This window comes from Etheostoma spectabile, chromosome 3, assembly GCF_008692095.1.
Source record: "Etheostoma spectabile isolate EspeVRDwgs_2016 chromosome 3, UIUC_Espe_1.0, whole genome shotgun sequence".
Taxonomy (NCBI): domain Eukaryota; kingdom Metazoa; phylum Chordata; class Actinopteri; order Perciformes; family Percidae; genus Etheostoma; species Etheostoma spectabile.
In genome coordinates, this window is record NC_045735.1 from 26,918,873 (window position 1) to 26,942,488 (window position 23,616).

The 23,616-nt window shown below is 41.4% G+C and overlaps 2 protein-coding genes across 3 annotated transcripts in view; both read right to left on the minus strand.

The window, feature by feature from the left end:
- Positions 1 to 1,574, minus strand: part of prkd2 (protein kinase D2) — a 38,680-nt gene extending 37,106 nt beyond the window's left edge. The window contains exons 1-2 of one of the 2 annotated variants that reach the window (XM_032512119.1): positions 1,259 to 1,574; positions 573 to 868 (exon numbers count right to left, since the gene is read on the minus strand). In XM_032512119.1, coding sequence (XP_032368010.1) covers positions 573 to 863 — 291 coding nt within the window. In that variant the 5' untranslated portion in view covers positions 864 to 868; positions 1,259 to 1,574. Of the gene's footprint in view, positions 1 to 572 lie in introns of both variants that reach the window. The other variant, XM_032512118.1, reaches the window with a different exon arrangement.
- Positions 1,575 to 5,876: 4,302 nt separating this feature from the next.
- strn4 (striatin, calmodulin binding protein 4) overlaps positions 5,877 to 23,616 on the minus strand; it is a 22,033-nt gene continuing 4,293 nt past the window's right edge. Inside the window, 18 exon segments of the mRNA XM_032512127.1 lie at positions 5,877 to 8,299; positions 8,365 to 8,996; positions 9,777 to 9,965; positions 10,631 to 10,717; positions 10,838 to 10,936; positions 12,095 to 12,235; positions 12,326 to 12,493; positions 12,596 to 12,717; positions 12,813 to 12,860; positions 13,035 to 13,210; positions 13,304 to 13,424; positions 13,757 to 13,858; positions 14,412 to 14,566; positions 15,226 to 15,403; positions 18,391 to 18,576; positions 18,735 to 18,813; positions 18,938 to 19,014; positions 19,161 to 19,264. Coding sequence (XP_032368018.1) covers positions 9,796 to 9,965; positions 10,631 to 10,717; positions 10,838 to 10,936; positions 12,095 to 12,235; positions 12,326 to 12,493; positions 12,596 to 12,717; positions 12,813 to 12,860; positions 13,035 to 13,210; positions 13,304 to 13,424; positions 13,757 to 13,858; positions 14,412 to 14,566; positions 15,226 to 15,403; positions 18,391 to 18,576; positions 18,735 to 18,813; positions 18,938 to 19,014; positions 19,161 to 19,264 — 2,013 coding nt within the window. The 3' untranslated portion in view covers positions 5,877 to 8,299; positions 8,365 to 8,996; positions 9,777 to 9,795.

Here is a 23,616-nt window from a genome sequence, read left to right on the forward strand (position 1 = left end):
ACTTCCTTTTGTTTAACTGCATGTTGAAGCATGCAATAAGGTAAGAATTCATGTAAGTGCTGCGATTAATGACCTATATTTCCTGTTTCATGTCATGCATGAACAACCAGATGAAAACTGTCACAAACACTGAGGCATCAAACATCCCCTTTACTAGTCTGCAGTGCTGGATGTGGCATAACAATAGCCTAATTGAACACAGTGTTCTCCTCCAACTGTGTGAGGGGGGAAAAAAAACGCTAACTGCTGTAATTAGAGTTGAGCAAAATGTGGCATTTTGCACATTTTCTCAGTCTGTCATAGCTGTCTATGCATGTTTATTTAAACCCTTTCATTTACTCATGAGAATGGCAGAGTGCATAGAAAGGTTTTTGTTGGAGACACAAAAACAGAGTGAAAGAACCCAAACTGTTTATCTGGCAAACAGCTTAAAAACACATAAAGTGTGGCTTGAGAGCCTCTTACATTAACAGCTATCTACCTGGAGAACGAATACGTTCACTTTAACCTGACAAGCAACCCTTCCCACTTTGCACACATGAGCCCACACACATACTGTACAGAATTCCTACCTTGGTGTCAACAATGGAGCAGGCAATTTGTTTCACATAGGCCAGGTCAGCACTCTGGGGCAACAGGACAGATTCTCTGGTCAGGCCTATCTGGATGATGAAGGACACCCCTGCTGGAGTGGGAGGCAGTGAGGGTATCACAGCCCCACCAGGACCCTGCCCGAGTACCAGGTCCATCATAGGAAAAGCACCCTGAGCGGGCATAGAGGGCATGGATATGGGAATCCCCTGCTGCATCACAGCTGAGCTTGGTGGTGAGGAGCCCCCAGGAGGAAAGAAGACCTGGGCCATGGCCCCTGAGGACATACAAGGGCTAGCGTTAGCCATTTAGAGTCCTGTTTGTTAGCTGCCTGTGGCTCTCAACATACACACTCACAAACACACGGCCAGGTGCAGTCTACAGTTCTCAGAAAATCCACAATCATGGAAACTGTCTCAGTGGAGGAGAGAGGGGTACACACGTACACACACACACACTCTCACACACAGCAGAGCAGAGAGTCCCGGTTCCTCTGTGTCCTGTGTCCACCCCCTCCCAGTGGATCAAGGAAGAAACCCTTATCCAGGAAGTTGAGGTTTTTTTTCCTCCTTTCTGCCACTTCTTTCGTGCTCTCTCGCCTTCAGACTCCCGGCATGACAAGCAAGCATGAGCAATGTGTGTGTGAAAGACTCATGAACTCATCCACCTTTTTTCCTCCTTGCCCTCTCTCGTCCGAAGAAGTTGCTCTGCAGGGGAGAAAGTCCAAACTTAATTGTGAAACTCCAGGCTGTGGGAGAGAACAAACATAAACAATGACAAACTTTCTTGTGCCTCTTCTCCAGGCTGAGTTACAAAATGGCCTCCTTGAACAGGAAACTGTGAGAATGCAGGAGAGTAAGAGACTGCACTCCTTTTACGAGTCTTGCCCTGTTTCAGTTTCAGCCCCAGTTCAGTCTTTTTTTGTGAAAAAGCACACACACAGAAAGAACTGGTGAGAGAGCCGTCTTAGGGTACCTCCCTCTCTCTCTCCCTCACCCCCTCCCTCCTGCCCTCTCATCTGTGATCTTGCCACAGCCAGGGAGGAAGTAAAATGACTGACACAGCCTGAAGCCAATAGCCTCTCAGACAGTCCCGCCCTTTGACTATTCGGCTTCTCCCTCCTCCCTTTTCCTCTTTCTGTCTCTCTTCCTTGCTTTGGGCTTTTTGGTCTTCTTTGCTCCCTCCCAGCAAAGATCCTCTTACACTGCCTGAGGGGGCAACTCCACGCTCAAAAGCCCTCCCATCTATTCTTCATCCTCCCACTTACTGCATTTGCCTTTTCTGCCCCTCAGTAAATTTCTAATTTGTGCCTTATTTTTCCACCTTTTCTCTTTGCATACTTAGTAGACACTCAAATGCCAGACTGCCGAACAGAACCACACCTATTGCCAAGTTGTTTTCATGCAAAGTTGAGTGGAAGTTTAAGTTAAATGGGGACCTTTCATGGCAAGGGGGGTGGTTCTTTATACCCACCAGGATACACTATCTGCTTAGAAATTAGGCTGGGTTACCATTATCATCAGCACGGCTGTGACTCTGCACCACTAATCTTGTCTTACAATAAAGCCTGCAGATGAAAAATAATGCCTTTTACCTTTGGTCATGAACATCTCCCGAGATTGTAATGCAGAAACACACTAACTATATGAAGTTTGTCATCTTACCTGCACATCACGCTTCTCTCTGTGAAGCTCTCTCACAACTTCCTATTCAATAAAACTAATTAATGACAGGCTACTTTGATAACTCATCAGCGGCAAATAGCGTTTGCTAGGATCTACTTTCTACCACAAGAGGGCAATGTTTGGTGGAGTTGGATGTTGAATAATCAATTCCTGAATAGAGATGAGGCCATAGGGCTGCTTTGTTGCTTTTTGTAACCTGGGGATTTGGCTTTATATTACAAATGCACATGTGTGGTGATATCAATATGTTCCAATAAGGGGGGATGGGGGGATAAATACATCACATCGTTGTTGATAAGAACGCCGCCGAACCTAAGCGCCGTCGCCAGACAAAATGTACTGAGTGATATCAAGTCAATCAATATACAGTAAGCCTATGTTCCCTATAGGTTTAAATGTATTTTAATTCATTCAATACATGTTCCAGGACCTTTATCCATTAGTTGCTCTAAAAGTACTGACAGTATAAAAACAATACGATAAATTAAATTCTAGTACCTAACATTGATTGAACATTGGCACCATCTACTGGATCATTTGCCTAACTGTTTATTGAGCGTCATAGATCTCTTTACATATGTAACATTATGTATCTATGTGGTCATCATTCAAAATCGTGCCGTAAAATGAATTGACCCTTGTGTTGTCTTCAGGTCAAAACTTAAAATCAACACTTTTATTGAGGCTTTTTATCTACGTTTTTAACTTTTTCGTCCAATTTCTCAACACTGTTGAGGCTTTTTTTTTTACGTTTTCAACACTATGTAGTTTTACAGTTATTTTTTTGAATTTATAATACACCTCAATAAACCTCAACTTTAGTAATTATACCTAATGTTTGAGTTAGAAAAGCAGAAATTAGGAATTATTTAGACTAAAATTAAAGGAATTTATGTTGATGGATAATCACAGACTGGAATGTGTCAACTTTTACTCAATACTACTTCAAAACCACTTCAACTTATTTTTTTTCAAATACTTTCAAATTGAATAAGACGCCCCAAAATTAATAAAAGTAGAGAATTGTACTTGCCAAAGAGCATTGTGTGGAATCAATCATGTTACTTTGGGTAGTTAATAAGAACACTGATATAGGAAAATGGGTCAATTTGACCCGAGGCCAACATGAGGGTTAATGTGTTTTTACACCAAATTGGGTTCTTTTTCCATTAATGTGTAGGGTTGTTTAGTTATTCAAACAAAGAGAAATACTTTACAATTCACTTACTTTATTATTTTTTGCCTTTAGGCTAACGTTAACAGGCAGGTAACGGATTTTCCCCTCGGAAAATGTGTAAAATTGAACATGTTTGAAAATAGTGGTTGGCAAATATGTAAACTTCTTTTTAAACTAAGTTAAAAAAAAATGACATTGATTTAAAAGAATCAGGGACAATTATTGATGCGGGCAATCCACCCCCAGAATTTGTTTTAACATTAAACACTTAATTTCTTGCATTTTGGTGCATTTGTATGCATCTATTTCTATCTTTTCCTGAATAAATATACCTAAAATATATTTTTAAAAAATATATATATACATATAAAAAACATAATGGAATACATTGCAATAAGGCTCTCAGGCATTCTGTATTGTTTTGTATTTTTTCTCCTTTAAATCGACATTTCTATGTAATATCTGAGTGAGCACACATGTAGCTCAGGCATAATTTATTCTTCCCTTCTCTTCTTTTGTTGTGGATGTAACCTCCTTAAATGTGCATGACAATTATTCACCTCATTGATTCCTTTTTCATTTTAATTTATGAAGATACCCCTGGACTGTAATATTTCAGATGTTTGAGCAAGATTTCGGCTAGAACTCATACCTTCTGTGTTGTCTGAGGTTTGGAGGAGTCGTGATATTTTGTGAAAAATAAAGTTATAATTGGCTATTACACGAATAAAGTCACTGCATTTCAGAAAATAATCTAGCTGCACCTACCTTGCCGTGTGCTCTGCTCTCAGACCTTCTGACAGACAGTCTGGGTCTCTGGTCTCTGAATAAGACGTGGTTTAGGGACGAGGCTGTCCACTGCTTTACATCAGAGATGGAAAACCAAAACTAAGGAAGAAATACACCAAGCTTAAACGCGACACATCTGTCGCAGTATGTCAAATTTTAAATTTCTATTTTAACTTTTTTTTTTTTTGCTATTGGTATGAATAAGTTTTCTTAAATATTTTTTTTTCCTCTCATGAAATGCTTTTTTGCTATCAGTGTGATCATTTTTTATCTCATACATTTTTTCTTCTTCTTTCAGATCACTTATTTTCTTGCATGTAATAAAGAAACAAATCTAGCTCCATACCCCACTAACACAGAACGTTTAGGGAACGTTAGTTTTTGGTTCTCTAAAGGTTCGTTCGAACCAAACCAAAAGCTAACGTTTAGGGAACGTTCCCTCCTGGTTATAACGTTCTCTAAACGTTAAGAGAACCAACCTACTGTCACGTTCCCCTGTGGTTGCGCCGTACCTTCAAACAACGTTCCCGTTTGGTTGTTTTTGGTTGTTCTGAGTTAGAAGCATGGTTTGCTGTCACTTGATTTATTCACTCAAAAATGATTTGACTTATAAAATTTAAGAAAGATAAACATAGTCGCCGCTGGTCTCTGGTCTGCAATCCCCATTACATCAATTCAAAGATGCACGCGGCATGGTGGCCTGCCCCTGCTCCTGGGTAGGCCTGTCCTTTGAATGGCACAATCCACTCACCATGAGTAACAAACCCTTTTCCTCCCAGTGATGAAAACATCCACTGACACTGATGTGAACTATATTGGGATATTGTGGTTTTAGCTGCTGGCTAATGTTAGCTTGCTTGCTCGCTCGCTAACTGGTCAACTGGCTAGCTAAGGTTAGCCATCACTACAAATCGAATCAAGAAAGCGTAATTACGTGGGGGGAAACTGCAGGTATTTTAACAGCCTGACATGAATAAACGTTACTAAACGTAACATGGATAAAACTAATGGATAAACCTATCCGTGGACAGATATATTTTAATCAAATGCCACTACACATCATCAAAAGTCGTGTTTACATCCATTGTTTTGATTGAGAGACCCCTAGTGGCAAAAGAATTAGATATTGTACGTTGAAGTTACTTAAATGTAGTGCAAATGTAATCACAATAGTCTTAGGCGGTGCTTGGCGCCGGACGGAGCAATGGTGCCGCTGCAAAAAAAAACTCAGGAAGGAACTTGTTTTAGTGAAATGTGGACGTTAAAAATTTGTTTTAGTCGTGCAATAGAAAACTCAGGTTGGACAGATAGTCTAGCTAGCTCTGGATTTACCCCGCAGAGATCTGAGGAGCAGTTAAACATGGTCCTCAGAAATTGACCGGAGATTAAAATTCCAACACAAATAAATCGGAAGGTAACGGACATTTAGCCGAAAAGAGTGGCGGAATTTCCGGCAGCAAAGGAGTAATCCCGGATGTGGAACGTCGTGGATTTAGACTATCCATCAGGGTACAGCTCCAGTGTATTATTTTAGACATACAGTATAAAAGATGATACTTCCTTGTGTCCAGTTGTGTTTGCAAATTGTGTATCCCGTATAAGAAGGCAAGAAAGACAACACACACAACTCTCAATTCACTGTACAAAATCTTCATTTTTTTGTTTTTTCTTCCTTAATGACGTACAACAGGGGACCCGTAAACAAAAAGAAAAAGTCATTTGATACAAGCTAGAATGCAGTTCAAAAATATATAATAAAACAAAATTAATAAAAAGCAGGTCTCTTATCCCTTGTAGTTAGAGGAAATAGTTTGAATACAGCTTAATATGATGTACAAAATATCACACAGTGATAAATTGCTAATAAAAAAATAAAAACACAAAGAAATGAGAGTCCTTTACCTTGGCCTCTGACTGGTAACAGATTTTTTTTTAAACTATTTTCTTCATTTTTCAGGTTTTTTAATCATTTTGCTTTTTTACAAGTTATACATTGTCATTATCAGTCACAAGCAAGTTCTATGCCTAGCAAGGAAGAATGATTCACTTATGATACTACAGTATTCTTACATCTTAATAATCATAATCAAAGAAAAAGAAATGCAAGAAAGAAAACAAGGAATGATGGACATTTACAGCACGTGACGGCATCTCTAGTCATCATTTACAACCTCTGTTTTGATTCCTTCTTTTCTTTTTTGATGTGTCATACTGATTTGTCTTAAGTCTCAGAGAGGGGCCATCTCTTACTCTCACTATAGCATAACTGAGCCACAGCAGGTTCTACCCCTTGTAGTATTTATTCCAGATTGTAGAAGAAATATAGGCAAAAAGCATTATTTCTGCACCCTGTCTGTAACCACTCCTCACCAGAAGCATCCACGATTAGATGTAGTGCAAAGTGGAGCCAAATAGTAGTTCAATGTGAGAACAGGACATCATGTCCAGCAGCAGTACAACGATGTATTTGCACCTAGATCTTGTCTAATTTCAGACAACAGCCCTCCACCCCGCCTCAGTAAACTATGACTGCTAGTGTCCCCAGTGTTTAGGAAAGGAGCATTTACCTCTAGGATACTTTGAACCTTTAGATCTGACTTCTGACAACTAGTGGGATCCTGTAATCTTGAAGAGGTGGAGTGTGCCCTTTAACCAACTGATTTAAAACCACATTTTTATCTTCTCAAGGCAATAAAATGAAATTACCGGTTAAGTCATTTGAAGTCAGGTCAGCTGTTAAGTGACCTACAGCAAATAAACGGGACAGACCGAGATAGATGGGAGGTGTCTCAGAGGAACGATGTTTCCACCTAAGCCAAATTCTCTGGGTTACGTTCAAAACAGCGGAACCATAACAAGACAGATTAGGTGCTGAGTCATGCTACTTATATCAACCGACACCCACAGATCTAAAATCAGACCTTTCTTTTTTCTTAAATGACAAAAGTGGCTGAATTTAAAATGACTTTCCTCTTTCTCCTCATGGGGCCATTTTCTCCCAGCATGCCTCTTCAAAAAGAGGTGACCAGCTTCTTGGGTAATGTGCTACTGTGCAACTGATGCACGTCAAAAACAAGACGAGGGAACCTCGCCTCAACACACAAGTGAAGTCAATGTCAAGGTTTTTTTTTTTTCCCTTATTTTTTTTTTTTTTGAAAGCCTGAATAAATAACAAGCCAGAACCGAGCACCACCTACAAACTGGCACCGACTTGAAAATGAAATTAAAAAGACGACCCGAACAGCTCTGATCTGAGGAAGGGTTTTCAGTCTAAGTGGTCCTCACTGTAATATAATTATCAGCTCTGTACACTCCTGACATTACAGTGACCGTTCATTCTGAAATGTGACCACGGGTAATGAAATGATTTCGACAATGAACTGTCAGATTCACTCTGAAGCCCGATGAGTGAGAAACGGTCTCTCTTTTTCACATGTACACACACGAAAGAGGTCCCTGATTCGGACTCAAGACTGACAAGGTCTTTCATAACACCGTGATTTAACTAGTGCATACACAAACACACACACACCTACCCTTCTGTACAGTAAAAGCACCAAATGACACAAACTGTGTGTGTCATTTGTTGAGAGCACGCACGACTGTCCTCACTACCAGACTTTGACAGCACTGCATCTATCTTTAACTCTTTAATTTGGGGTGAAAGCATCAATGTCCAGAGTTTACACTGTACATCTGTAGAAATGGACCATGATCTCGGAAATATGTGAATTTTTCTTGTACAGCAGACAGACATTTTAACACACACACACACACACACACACACACACACACACACACACACACACACACACACACACACACACACACACACACACACACACACACACACACACACACACACACACACACACACACACACACACACACACACACACACACACACACACACACACACACACACACACACACACACACACACACACACACAATAATTCTCAGACATTCAATCAGACTTGGCCATAAAGTTGAAATTAAAGCTAGTTCTCCTCACATCACACACACAACTAAGTTCAACAACCTAGAATACGATTCACTCACTCACTCACTCACTCACTCACTCACTCACTCACTCACTCACTCACTCACTCACTCACTCACTCACTCACACTCTACCTGGAGTCTTTGGAATGTAATACATTGGTTCCCAATGAGGAGGTTGGTCAGGTGTTTTCTGCAGACACTGGGAAAGATAACTGTTAACTGTTAGTCATGCCTACCATACTTATGTTAGTCACAAGCAATCTGTTTAAAAAAAAAAAAAAAGTATCTCAAATAAAATGCAGTGGTGCATCATGTGTGCTGTGCGAGTTTCCTCGTTGGTTTCCCTGGAAAATGTGAGTAGTGTGTCAGCAGCACACACACGCACACACACACGTTTGTAATAAGTGTTGGTAGAATGAAGAAGAAAAAAGAAGAAGAAGCAAAACAGAATATTGTAGTGTAGAAAAGTGTTACTCCAAACATGATTATTCAAAAAAGGAGCAGACAGTTTTTTTTTTTATAAAATAAAAAAAAAGCAGTGTGATTAGTATTACAAGAAGTCACTGAGGCATCAGAGAACAGTGAGGAAGTAAGGGGAGTTGACGTCCTGTGGCGATGACCCAGCCAGTGGGGTGCAGGACAAGTGTGTGCGTGTGTGTGTGTGTGTGTGTGTGTGTGTGTATATTAGCAGGTGAAATTTGTCCACTGTAGTCTTGAGTCTTGTTTTGCCCAGTTGTTTTTGCTGGACTCTAAAGACAAAAAAGAAGGTAAACAAAGTTAGACCAACAGCCGCTCAAAACTGCTCATGGAACTGACATGAAAGGCAAAACACATTTTGCACATTTTAATTAAAAAAAAAAACTACCTAATTTGGTAATTTAGAGTTGTAAAACTCCAAATGAGATATGAGGTGACAAAAAAAAATGAAAAAAAATTAGATTTTAAGAAAACTGATGTTTTATAGTGAGGGGGGGGGATAAATTGGACGCTTTAAACTAGAGAAGATTTGACAAAGAACTCGAGACTTGAGTGATTGTTTTTTTTTTTAAATGATTTTAAAAAATTAAGATGAACCTTTATAGCCATAGAAGGATTAAAGGTGTACTCCAGCAACCAATTTAGTATTGCACTTTTACAAAGATAGGGGAAATTAATGGACAAATCTTGACTGAAGTAGGGAAGTGCAAAAAATAAAAAAAATCGATTCACATTTAATTAATAAAATTCCAAAAATGAATTCATATTTCTTTTTTCTTTTTTTTGTCGATTTTGAATTGAATCTTGAGCCTAAAAATAGATACTGAATCGTGACATTTTCCAAATTGTGCACCCCTACTGTGAAGGCCCATGATCACCTTCAATATCTTATGAACAGGTGGGTAGGAGGAAATGTTCATAGGTGAGAGAAAGTTAAATTCCTGCACACTGTCCTATTCACTTGCATTAAAAACAGCTGTTTTACCTGCTGAAGGTCTAAGGACCAAAATGTCGTAACAATTTATTGCAGTAAAGCAAACTGGACATCTCACCAGAATGGCAACAGTGCTTTCAGACAAAGATCTTGGCAAGTGCATCTGAGCCGGCGCTGGCGATAAAGGGCTGTGAAGAGTGGAAGGCCACGTCATGAATGGCCTCGTCGTGCTTCTTCCTGTGAGCCGTGATCTCCTGCACGCAAGTCCTGTTGTCCAGCATCCACAGGCGCACCGAGCAGTCGTGGCCTGAAGGGGGACAGGGTGAATGAGTCCTTGATATTGTTTTATAACTAACTGACTTAATGCATAGCTTCAATGGATTTGCAATGGATTATAGCGTCATTTTAGCCAAGACTGCAGACTGTAAACAGGCTTTCTGATGGGTTGTATATCATCGAAACATGCATTTAATTCTGTATTGTAGATGGTATAAACATTATTTTTTTTAACCATTGATATTTTGTTACCCATTTGTGTACAGAATGGACGCAACATTAAAAGGAACTGGCATTTAAATTTCTCTCTGGGTGGCCGAGTTAGCCCGGTTGGTAGAGCAGGCACACACCTGCATCGAGGTTTACTCCTCGATGCAGCGGCCGCGGGTTCAACTCCGACCTGCGGCCCTTTGCTGCATGTCCTTCCCCCCTCTCTCTCCACCCTTTTATGTCTTCATCTGTCCTGTGGAAATAAAGGCCTAAAATGCCCCCCCCCCTCCAATATTTAAAAAAACAAACAATAAAAACTCTCTCTGGGTACGAGGGTGTTATATGAAGACCGAGTTGGCAGAAGAGGGGGAATAAGATCTGGTTTACAGCACTATGAAAATGATATAGATTTTCTTTATTTCGGAGGAAGCCCGGTTCTGAGATGTTGCCCTAATTAAGGGCACAGTGCAGCTGAGTGGTACTCACTGCCAGAGATGAGGTAAGTGCCTTTAGGGTCTGTAGTGAGACAGGTGACCGCATCCAGGTGAGCCACCATTGAGTGGACAACTTTACCTGCACAAACACACAAAGCAAGCCTATAATGACGCATTTACATTCCAGGAAAAAAAAAGTCAGTCGACAGAATAAAAATAAACAAATGACCAGCACGTATAAAAGACTTCCTGCAGATACCTGTCTTGTTGTCTAGGAAGCGGATGGTGCGGTTCTCATGTGCAGTGATGGAGACGGGCTCAGATGGGTGACTGACCACACGGTTGATCAGCTCACTGCCTGCAAAGAACAACAACTATATTTGAAGCTCACTTTTTTCTATTCATCTACTTAAGTATTTTTTACTTATGTCAGGCAGGCAATGCTACTTGTTACTTAGTCTATATCGACAATGGTTTATTTATGAGATAATACGGTGCCTTTCTATGTGTTCATTTTAAACTCCTGTCTGATCGAGCAACATTAACCAAACCTCTCAACGTTTCACGCTGAAAAGGGCAAGTTTTAAGGAAAATTGTGCAACAAGGAAGGCGTGCTTGGTTTGTTTAAGAAAAGATTGTTAAAATGTATAAAGAATATATTTATGGCATTTACTCTGTAACTGGGACGTTTAGGGACCTATTGGCGAGGATTTGCTACGGACAAAATACACACGGCGATACACTGGTATTGCCGTGTGTCTTTTGAGCAAATTATGTTTTTCCATGTATCCAGCTAACTTATATAGCTCACGTGACTAATGTGTGAACAGTTTCACTTCATTTAATATTGTGTGGGGTTTTCTTTTGTGGGGTGAAAATGTTCCACCTGAACAAGGTACTTCCTGTGGCCACCTTTAAGAGCCACGCTTGCAGCGTCCGGAGCTTAGCGCAGCCACGATTGTGATTGGTTTAAAGAAATGCAAACAGCCTTCCTCCGCAGCACTGTGGAGATAGGTCTGGCAATGCGAAACTACTCATTACTAGTAGTCTATATCCACAATGTTCCACTTCCGGGATTGCTCCGGTGCTGCCGGAAATTCCGATGGATGCCGCTCTTTTTTTTGCCTGGATGTCCATTACCTTCTGCTATCTTTGTATTGTAATTTATTGTTTATTTATTTGTATTGTCAATTCATGAGGACTATGGTTAATTGCTCCATCTGTCCAATCTGAGTTTTCTGTTGCACGACTAAAAGAACTTTTGAATGTACTGTACGTATGTTCCACCAAAACAAGTTCCTCTCAAAGCTATTTCTGCAGCGGCACTGTTGCTTTGTACGGCGCTTATTGCCACCCATGGTGATTGTGATTGGTTTAAAGAAATAAAAATAAAGCAAAGCATGTTTTCCTCCCATCCCGGATTGCTGGGTGGTCTAGCCAGACCCTTCTCGCGCTGTGGGGGTAGGTCTGGCAATGTGAGACTACTCATTACTATAAACTACGGTCCAGAACATACCATCCTTGGTCTGTGTCTCAAGCGCAGTGATGCTCTGCTCTGTGTTGAGGTCGTAGAGCAGCGTCTCACCAGCGTCAAATGACACCACCACCTGGTTGGGGTCAGTGGCCACAAAGGCTACTGAGGTGGGTGTTCCGTGCTCTGGGAGAAGAAACGAGATGGTGTTGTTGTGAGAAATGGACGCAATACAAAGCTCAAAAGCACATCAACACGCTCAACACAGACAACTACCTTTCTCCTTATTGAAGACTGACAGGCAGGGAGCCGAGTTCTGGGGGTCCCAGACGCGAATGGTGCCATCGGCTGAGCACGAGGCAAGACGATGGTGAACTGCAGAGTAAGTTAGACCCCACACGCTGTCGTCGTGGCCGGCTAGTACACTGCTCTCGATGCCAGGATCTGGATGGACAAACGTACATATTCAAAAAAAGAAGAGGAAAAAAAAGGAACACTCTTCCAAATTGGAATATTACTATTACTCTGCAGTTGAGAATGACCGACCATAGTTATCGTAAGGATCCACATTTAGGTCTGGCATCTTCCAACATCTGATAGTTCCATCTAGACCCCCGCTGTAGCAGGAGTCTCCGTCCTCGCCCATGGTCAGAGATAGAACCGCTCCACTAGAGAGAAAGAAAGAAGCATCAGTGGTTGCACTGCATCTGTGCATGTCAGTGACACGTTTGTGCACAAGGTGTGAATGTGTACCTCCTCTCACCTGTGTGCTCTAAATGTGTAGATAGGTTCAACATCCAACGCTGCGTTCCTGTGGAGGGATACGCTCTTATTAATTTGCTTGTTAGTTTTATTTCTTTGCTGCGTTTGATTTTACATTTGTCCGTTATCCGACCTCTTGCTGTCTTTGGAGTGAGTTATATGCGTAAAAACTGTGATATACATTTCTTGCTTTAAATTTCCTTTTGCTCCCTGTGGATCTTACTTTTTAGAGTGCATGGCCTTGTTGAGGTTCCACAGTTTTAGTGTTCCGTCCTCAGAGGCTGTGAGCAGCACCGCTTGGCTGGGGTGAAAGGTCAAAGCGCGGATGGCATCGAAGTGGCTACGTAGTGTGAAACGAGGGTTCCACGTCTTCTTGAACTCATCTCTGTTATCCTGCATCTGACGGGACACACATTTAAAAAGAGTCAATATGTGCACATTACGTGTATGTTGGATTACATGCCATGTATTGACCAGAACACATGTAATTACATCCATGGAGAGATCGTTGTCATTGGCAACGGTGAGATCAGCCAGTTCACCCAGGTTCATGTCCCCTCCTCCAACGGCATCCATAATGAAGACGTCAGAGGAGAAACCCAGGGCGCCACCTGCAGGTTTAGAGGTAAAAGAAAAAAAGCACAAGTTATGGCAAAACATCATGGCCCTATAAATACAGGCTGAAATGAAGAGAATGATGTCTAGGTCTCTCTGGCAGGAGTCCATGCATCTTGTTTCCTTACTCCCACACTGTGTACCAGAGGATATATTTATATGTGTAGGAGGAGTTTTGGAAGTTTAGCCCTACGCAGGCTTTAAAATTGAACAAAACGGTACCACACCTACATGTGTGGGTCAATATCTAAGCTACAATCATGTGTGTGTGAAAGTAAAGGATAGTCCATGTTTTATTTGGGGGGGGGGGGGGGGGGGGGGTCTCTTACCTTCCCGGAGCGAGCCTGTCCCGATACAGAGGGGGGCGGGGTGGTTTAGGGGGGGAAGTCCGACATCATGCCTTGTAACTTGTTCCTGCGGTTCTCTGAACCCGGCATGAGGAGAGAGACACAAAACATCCAGTCATGCAGAGGGGCGAAGGAAGGATGGACAGGCCAGCACACGGACAGATGAGAGACAGATGAGTGTAGACAGAGGCAAAAATATAGGACTTCATTCTTTAAATACACAACATACAATTTTTTGATTCTTTTTGTAAGAGGATGCAATCAATTAAGAGCACGAGGTAACAGTGTAAATATGACTCAAAGAATGAAATGTGGACACATAGAAAGAGAAGGCAGCATGCGGGATAACCTTTAAAAATGACCCCGCACCGCAGAAAATACATCTACAAACAGAGATGACAGCTACACAACTCTAAAGAGTCCCAGACTGGCAGCTCGTGAAACAGGACAGAGAGACGACAGGTGGTTGGGAAAAGAGGTTGGTTTTATTGACAAGAAGAGATGCCAAGACACAATGAGAAGTAAAAGATAAAAAGGTGAGCAGGGAGGGAGGGGGAAGGAAAAAAAGACAAATACACTGGTGGCAGTGATTCGGACAGTGCTGGTGCTGATGAGGTTGCTATGGCAACAGCGTACCTAACTCCCGTCCGTCCCCCGAGATCCGGGCCTCTCCCGCCCCCTCCCCATCCTCCCCCGAGCCCAGGAAGTCAAATTCACTGAGGGCATCTTCCGAGTCGTCTTCGTCCTCCTCGTCCTCCGGGTCCAGGTCTGTGGTCATGGGCTCCGTACCCATCTGGACATGAGGCCAGAAAAGAGAAGAGGTTGATGACGTTAGTCATGAATAAAGTTTATAGTTTGTGTTCTCACTTTTCCTCGTCTTCCTGATTTCATTTCTGTGTTTTGCGATTAACAATTTTGATTTACTTTTTAAAAACAAACAAAAACATACAATTTGCAACAAGAACATACACCAGACAAATAACCTTAGGCTAAATGGCACCTGGGTCCTTGAAATCCGACATGGGTTATCATGTATTGCCGTCCAAAATTCCTGGACCTTATCACAGGACATAAAGTAATTGGCCGTCCTCGGTCTTACATTTCCAATGATTTGGTGATAATTCAGACAAATTTGAAAGAATCCGAGGGAGTCCAATAGAAGTGATGCATAATCTTGAACTGAATGAGGCGCATCCTCACATCACGTGACTTAGTTTTAATATTCCCACAGATTCCCCACCCCCATTCGGTATAAGCATAGAAAAGTTGAAAAAGAAAAGTTACCCCAAAACCCCATGACCTTTCCCATACTTCATCAACACCTTATCTAAACATTCTAGTGCCTTCGGCGTTGAATAACTGGATCCTAAAATCCCCACAAACAGATGGCGAATGTATCTAAAAAGATTGAGACTTGGGGATCTTAACTTCATTTCTAATCATTGATCATACCTTTACACGAGACTTCTTGTTCTTGTGCGATCCATCGATGCAGTCAGTGGCCATGCCTTGGAAGTCATCGTCCTCGTCACTGTCGTCTTCGTCATCATCCTCACAGCCATGCAGGAAGGGGATCTTATCGAGCACCGAGCCACCAAGACTTTCCTTAGAGCTTTCCTTGCCCGCGTTCCTACAAATGCACACATAATTATTCTGCATTCAGAGTTCAAAAAGATTTTTAGGACAATACCTTGCAGAGGAAGGCAGGATGACCTCAATTATACTTACATAATACCATGTTATAAAAGGTTTGGCCACAGCAGTCTACATTACAGTGTCTTTATTAGAACATGTATTTTATAATCATAAAAAAGTGTAATGAGTGCAACAACTATGAGTTTCATGTGGGTTTTTTTAACTTTCCAATACCAACACTAAAGTTATATTTCTATCCTGAAATATTAACACGGTTTTATCTTTACATGGCAAAATATGAATCTGCCTGACAGGTACAGTACATACAGTATTTTTTTTTCTAGTTTTTTCTCCCTCAATAACAGGTAAAAAAAACCTTAATAGATGTCTTTTTTTTTTAATAATCTTACCATGTTCTCATGATGGAGGATGCCCTCCGTTTTAGACATCTTTTCTGCATCTTGTTCTGTTGGCTTTTGAGATGTGCTATTGTTTCACTGTCGTCACATTTCTGCTACAGACAAATGCTACTCACAAAGCAGCTTTATGATACAATGATGAAGTGTCTAATAAGTACTCCTACTTGTTATCTCAGCTGCACTTTAGTCACCTGCACATTTTTTTGTAGTTTCTAAGCATAGCACCGTTTATAACGATATTTCACTCACTAATACATACGTAGATCATCGTAAAGACTCGGTCTTTGTCAGATGATCTTAAGTGGAGAACCTACTCTGTGCAGTGGGATGTACGCACTACCTTTTGCACTGCAGTGCCCCATATAAGCATACCAGAATACCTAAAAGGTCATGTCTGTAAATAGATGAGATTATGTCATGGCATGGAAATGGCCCAATCCCAAAGTCTGGACTCACAGTCTTAGGGACTGTGGTGCGTGTTCTCGCAAGGTAAACAACAGCTCGACACACAACCACGGACCGGGCTGGTTGTCCAACTTGTAAAATAAGAGTTTGAATAAATTTGGAATCAGGCAGCCGTCTCCTGTGCCTTGGCCGTGTGGAGAGCGACAAACTTAAAATGAAAATTCCCAAACTGGCAAGTGTCAGCAACATCTTTGTTATTATATGTTGCCAAGGTAACATGTGATCTTGTGAAGTGCTGTCCCAATTCCATTTATACAGTGGTGTGAAAAAGTGTTTGCCCCCTTCCTCATTTCCTGTTCCTTTGCATGTTTGTCACACGTAAGTGTTCGGAACATCAAACCAATTTAAACAATAGTCAAGGACAACACAAGTAAACACAAAATGCAATTTGTAAATGAAGGTGTTTATTATTAAGGTGAAAAAAAATCCAAACCATCATGGCCCTTTGTGAAAAAGTGATTGCCCTAACATAATAACTGGTTGGGCACCCTTAGCAGCAACAACTGAAACCAAGCGTTTGCGATAACGTGCAATGAGGCTTTTACAGCGTCCTGGAGGAATTTTGGCCCACTCATCTTTGCAGAATTGTCCTAATTCAGTTACATTAGAGGGTTTTCGAGCATGAACGGCCTTTTTAAGGTCATACCACAACATCTCAATAGGATTCAGGTCAGGACTTTGGCTAGGCCACTCCAAAGTCTTCATTTTGTTTTTCTTCAGCCATTCGGTGGTGGACTTGCTGGTGTGTTTAGGATCATTGTCCTGCTGCAGAACCCAAGTTCGTTTCAGCTTGAGTACACGAACAGATGGTCGGACATTCTCCTTCAGGATCTTTGGTAGACAGCAGAATTCATAGTTCCTTTATCACGGCAAGTTTCCAGGCCTGAAGAGCAAAACTGCCCCAGACCATCACACTACACCACCATATTTTACTGTTGGTATAATGTTCTTTTGAAATGCAGTGTTCCTTCCCGCCAGATATACTTGGACACAGACCTTCCAAAGAGTTCCACTTTTGTCTCATCGGTCACAGAATGTTGTCCCAAAAGTCTGGGGATCATCAAGACGTGTGTGGAGAAATTGAGACGAGCTTGATGTTCTTTTTGCTAGCAGTGGGTTTTTCCTTGGAACTCTGCCATGCAGGCCCTTTTTGCCAGTCTTTTCTGATGGTGGAGGCATGAACGCTGACTTAACTGAGGCAAGTGAGGCCTGCAGTTCTTTGGACGTTGTTGTGGGGGGCTTGTGACCTTTGGATGAGTCGTCGCTGCGCTCTTGGGGTAATTTGGGCAGCCGGCCATTCCTGGGAAGGTTCCACTGTTCCATGTCTTCGCCATTTGTGGATATGGTCTCACTGTGGTTTGCTGGATTCCCAAAGCTTGGAAATGGCTTTATAACCCTTTCCAGAGATAGATCTCAATTACTTTCTTTCTCAATTGTTCCTGAATTTCTTTGGGTCTCGGCAGGATGTGTAGCTTTTAGGATCTTTTGGTGGACCTTACTGGGTCAAGCAGCTCCTTTTTAAGTGATGCCTTGATTGTGAACAGGTGTGGCAATAATCAGGCCTGGGTGTGGCTAGAGAAATTGAACTCAGGTGTGGACAACCACAGTTATAGTATGTTTTAAGGGGGGCAATCACTTTTTCACACAGGGCCATGATGGTTTGGATTTTTTTTTCACCTTTAATAAAACACCTTCATTTACAAATTGCATTTGTGTGACTTGTGTTGTCCTTGACTATTGTAAATTGGTTTGATGTTCCGAAACACTTAAGTGTGACAACCATGCAAAGGAACAGGAAATGAGGAAGGGGGCAAACACTTTTTCACACCACTGTACCTATCTGAGCACTGAAGGCCTCACACACTCAATGACTTAGCACCTGAGATCAATTTAGTCTGTGAGTCTTTAGTCCTTAGGGCTCACTTTGGGATTGGGCCAAAAAGGCCATATCTATAAAGGGGTGGTAAAAGAGTGAAAGCCTATGGTGTCAATATATGCCAACACAAGTTTGACAACAACTGACAAACTAGAACAAAGAACATGTCAATCTTTGTTTCACTCATATGAAGCGCCATGATTTCAGCCACCCCAGTCTCACCTCTTGATTTGTTCCTCTATCTGTCTGACCAACAACGATTCTCCACCTGCCCGGGGCTCAGGCTCAGGACAGGTTTCACTGGGCGGAGGCCCGTTAGCCTCGGGGCTGCTCCGCCCCAGCAACGAGCGCACACGCTTAGACCGCATGTCCAGGATGGTGTCTGAATAACCCACTTCCTCAAGATATCTACATTCACAGGAAAAAGCACACACAAACATTTACTTACACCCATATAACCTTATCTTTCTAGTCTAGATCTTACATTAAAGTAACAATGGAACACATTTTTATGGTACTGAGAAAAAAAATAAAAAATAAACAAGCTGATGACGGTGAGGTCTTACTTGCGTAGTAGCTGACGACCCTCCTTCCAGGACATCTGATTGGCTGGCTCAGAGTCTGAATCAGCCGGCCCATTGGGAACTACAGAAAATAGATTGGTCAATAGTGATGTAAGAGCAGAAAAAGAGAAAAGCAGAAAAATTGAATTGCTCTGAAAATATAGCAGCAGCAACATAGTAATATATAAGGACTTGGTTAAACATACGCTGGTCTGCCTCTGTCTCTGGTTTCTTGTCTCCTGGACTCTGGTCACTTCCTGTCTTCAGCTTCTGGTGCTTAGTCCTGCAACCCCACAAAACACCACATGAGGGGAGCATTACAACCGAATAAAGGAAACCTTTTCACTATCAAAACACTGTGCATTAAGACTTAATGACAGCAGGCTGAGTGGATAACAGACACAGTGAGCTCCCTGGCATTTGGCTTACCTCTCTTGTTTGAGGGCGTACTCCAGCATTTTAATCCGCCTCACCAGGTCCTGTTTCATATTCTCCTGTCCTTTCCTCTCACCCTGTAGGAACGCCACCTGAGCCTAACACACACAGACACAGACACACACACACAGACACACACACACACAAAAAAGAACCTTCAACAAAAAAAAAGGCGCACACATACTACAACCACTCTTAATATATGATAAACCATCAATTCATAGTGACACCATAACTGCAGTGAATTGGCTAAAAAGCATGTGCAGTCTCAATTAAAGCTAGAAACACATTTAATATCAATAGAGATCCCAAGCAAAGACTGTGAATGCAAAAGTTTGATGTGACAAGCATAGCAAACATGACCTCTGAGAACCCAAAGGAATAAGTAGAGGGTTGTGGAACAGGGCTCTTATTTTTAACTTCTCCTAACCAAAGCCTCAGTGCGCATCTGCAGAAGTAGAAAAACAAGACACACACCAGCCAAAATTCAAATACCCTCTTTTGAGACACATCCTTCCTTTGTGTGCTTCCCCTTTCATTTTCCGACCGTTTCCTGCCTCTCTGAACTGATACAATGCTTACCTTGAGGAAAGATAAGTTGCCCATTCTTGTCATATGGCAAACAATTTTTGTGAGAAAAAAAAATAATGTGATAATAAGAATATTCAGAGTAACAACGCTGTCAAGATTTGACAAGGATCTTTTTTGTGATCAAATTATCCTTTTTTTTTTTTTAAACGAGGACTACCTTTAGACAGGTTCTTCCTTTGGGTAAGGCATCATATGGCAACACTTGACAAAGATGTAAAAGGACTGCTGGATTGGATGAGAAAGATGTATACAAATTTGAAGCATGCTGTGTTTTTCACACATTGCTTCACAGTGGTCAGTTTTTGAGCAAAACTGTGGTTCACAACAAACATCATGCCCTCTGTTGGTTAGAGGAGAAAGATACCCCAGTGGAAAAGAAAACAATGATCCTTGTTAGAAAAAAGGCCTACCTCTGTTTCTAATCTCAGGATTTCCATGCAGGTGATTGCACAATAGTTTTGCATTGTCACTCTCTCCTCTTTTTTTCTCTCTGTTCTGGAGCATTAATAGGCCTACCGATTGTTTTATAGTCTAGTCTTTTTATAGTCTATTTTTCCTGCATGTCCCCGTCTGTGTTCATGAGTCTGCTCCCACACGCAAGTGCAGTTCTGTAAAACTAGAACAGTCTAAAAACACTCTCTCATGGGGCAGGGACTCAGCCTTCTTGAGAGGGTAGTCATTCACCAGGGAAAGTGCACACACACAATAAAGATAACTTAAAAGGACCAATATGTAATATATTTACTGTAATAAATCCAAAAATTACCCCAGTGTGTCATCAGATATATAAGGAAACATGCTAAATTGAAATACTATCTTTTCTGACAACAATGCTAATGGCAGTATTTTCTCCTTTTGAAATTTCCATTATGTGACAGAATTTCTGTTTGTGTTTTGGCCTGTGTGTTGTTAACATCTGCCCAGTTTGACAGCCAGGCCGGGTTGCCAGATATACCTGTAAAAACGTAAATCCGGCACACTGTAGCTGTAACGTTAGTACAGCCAGGAAAGCAGCAAACAAACAAACGGATCAATGGACCCAAAAGGATGCCGAGTTTGCTCATTTCCTCCTGAACAGGTAGCTTAGCATTAGCTTCAGGCTAATTTATCAGGGTTACAAGGGACAGGCATTGTATGTCATTTCAACATTTGTGTACTCACACTGAATTATACAACTAGAGTACCCGAGTTGGTTACTTGCAAAAACAAGCCAGTGAAGTGATCCTGAGTGATCCTGACTAATGCTTACCTTGCTAACAATGCTAACCATGTTAACCCTGCTAACTGCTAGCTAACGTTACCAGAGGACTGGCAAGCGGGCCATGGTTGTTTACGTGTAGCCTGTTCTGCGGTCGTAGCCGACAACGTTGACTTATTTTAAGCCAGTAGAGGGGGGCTGTAAATCAGGAAGAGAGGACTGTGAGTTTGCAGTGTGCTTAGAAATTGTTGCCATAATTCTAAACCAATAAAGTGTGTTCAGTTGCGTAAAGAGGATGGCTTGTACTGCAGTAACTATTTCAAACACTAGCTGTCAGTATTACATATTGCACCTTTGATGTAGTTTATACTCGGCAAAGCCGATGACGAGCACATCAGTTCCTGAAATATGTCAAAAATAACACATGAATCAACTGTGTTTATGTATACGGAGCACAGAAAGGATAGGTAAAAAAGCACAGCATTCATTTAACAAGCCAGGAAAAACTAGTAAAAAACAACAATCTGCTTAGCCTTGTATAAACAGCTTTGCATTAGCATGTCATTTGGTGTAGTTATGTAGTTAATAAAAACAGCTAGCATAGGGTTAGCTGCAACAGCTAGTTAGCTGCACATTTCCAGCTTCACACAAATAGTAATTGTGCAGTTGTTGTGTTTTGTAATAGTACACGCAATACTGTATTTGTACATTTTACACAAGCAGAAACCCTTGTTCCAATGCGACATATCCAGATGTAAAGGCTAACATGCTAAAGTACAAGAAGAGCTTAACTGTTTTGCTTGCTGGGCAGTGTCAGAGTGAGGTATCACAAAACAGCATGTACATTATATACCGAGCACTATTAATGGTTGAAAACCAATGGAACATGTATGTTCACAATAAAATGACATCTTCAAAGTGAAATGGCAAAACATTTGGTTCTTTCAATGAGAAGCATCCACAACAATGACAAATAACTGTTCTAATACTGTGGCCTGCAGTGGGTTAAGTAGAGCCAACTTGGGTAAAATCAGTCAAATTCAAGCAGGTGCATGGTGGAACATGAGGTCCTCTGTAAACAAATAAACAAATATTTAACACAAACTCCTCAGTGTACTAACTCGGACGCCCATGAGCAGGGCACCAAAACCCCAACTGCTTCGAGCGGCGACTATGTGGCAGCCCCTTTGCTCTGGCACCTCTCCATTAATGCATGTATGTGTCCTGTGTGTAATTACAGTAATAACAACAGAGTGTAAAAAAAACTTTACTTCCCATTGAGGGAGTAATAAAGCCTTTCTTCTTCTTTTTGGAGGGTAAAAAAAACCTCATTGTCAGTTAAAAACTGTGGGAAAGACCATGCCTAAAACTCATGGAGTGAAAACTAGCTGCAGATAAGTGAATTCTAAGCTCGTCACCTTATAAAAAGCTCTTATATAGGCCTACATCACACTGAACAAAACAAAAAGCTTGAAGCAGCAGCAGCGTACTTAGGACAATCATAGTATACAACAGGCATTTGATCATTTACTGATGTACATTTGAACAATTGCTTTACTCAATTAAACAAAGTCAACAGTCGGTGACTAAAAGTCTTCACACTAAATTATACAAATCAACACACACACCCCTACACACACACCCACACACGTTCCTAGAAGGACAGGTTCCTGGGATTGCCCACAACCTTAAATCCCTGACAGTGCTTTGTCGGCCCAAGATAGAGCCAAGGCTGCATGTGTACAGACAAACAAACACACATTTAAATACTATCATGAGAATGAATGCACACTGTAAGAGCTTACCTTTGCCTGATACAGGTAGCCAAGACAGAGGGATACAAGTGTCAAAGGGTTTATTGCTGTCTGTCATTCTTTGACTATTACTTAACTACACATTCTTTGGCTCTGACCTGGTTTTTCTTGCTCTTCCTTTACACAGTATTTGCCTTTGAAGGTGGTAGGCAGCACACACTATTATATGGACAAGAACAGATACAGCTTTCAATAGATTAGCTTGTGGGGAAAAAAAAGGTCCCAAAACTAACCGCTCCCATCAAGGTGTGTGAATAAACAAAGAACTATCCACTAGTTTTAATACAAATTTGTGTTGTTTTTTAGCTTTCACTGGTCTGAATCAATCTGCTTTGTGTCTGGTTCAGACAGACAAGGTGTTTTTATCAAGTGACTGACACTTTAAATACAGAAAGAGCCCAAATGGAGCAGCAGGTCAAAAGAAATCACAGTATTTATAAAGAAAGGTGAATTCAATTAAAATATTGTTTCATGTTTAAATTAATCCATATCAAATAGTAACAAAGTGATTTGTTAGTCTTTTTGGTGTCATTTGATTTAGCCCTGTTAACATCCACACTGCGGTTATTTTCACCGTATTATGTTGGTAACCTAACACAGTACAAAGGAACCTTGTTGCGAGCAAACCAAGGGGTTAAGCGAGCATCCGGAAAGCTTACCTCCTATGGGGAGAATCTTAGGCAACAAGCCATCACCTGCCGTTAACATTCCATTAACTCCCATTCATTTTGGAGTCACTTCGACAGCGAATAACTGTGGGTGGGTTTTCCTCTGCGTGGCCAACTGCTGCGGACCTTTCAGGAGTTTGTTGAAGCATAGAGAGCTGACACATTTAGCCTTTTCTGTC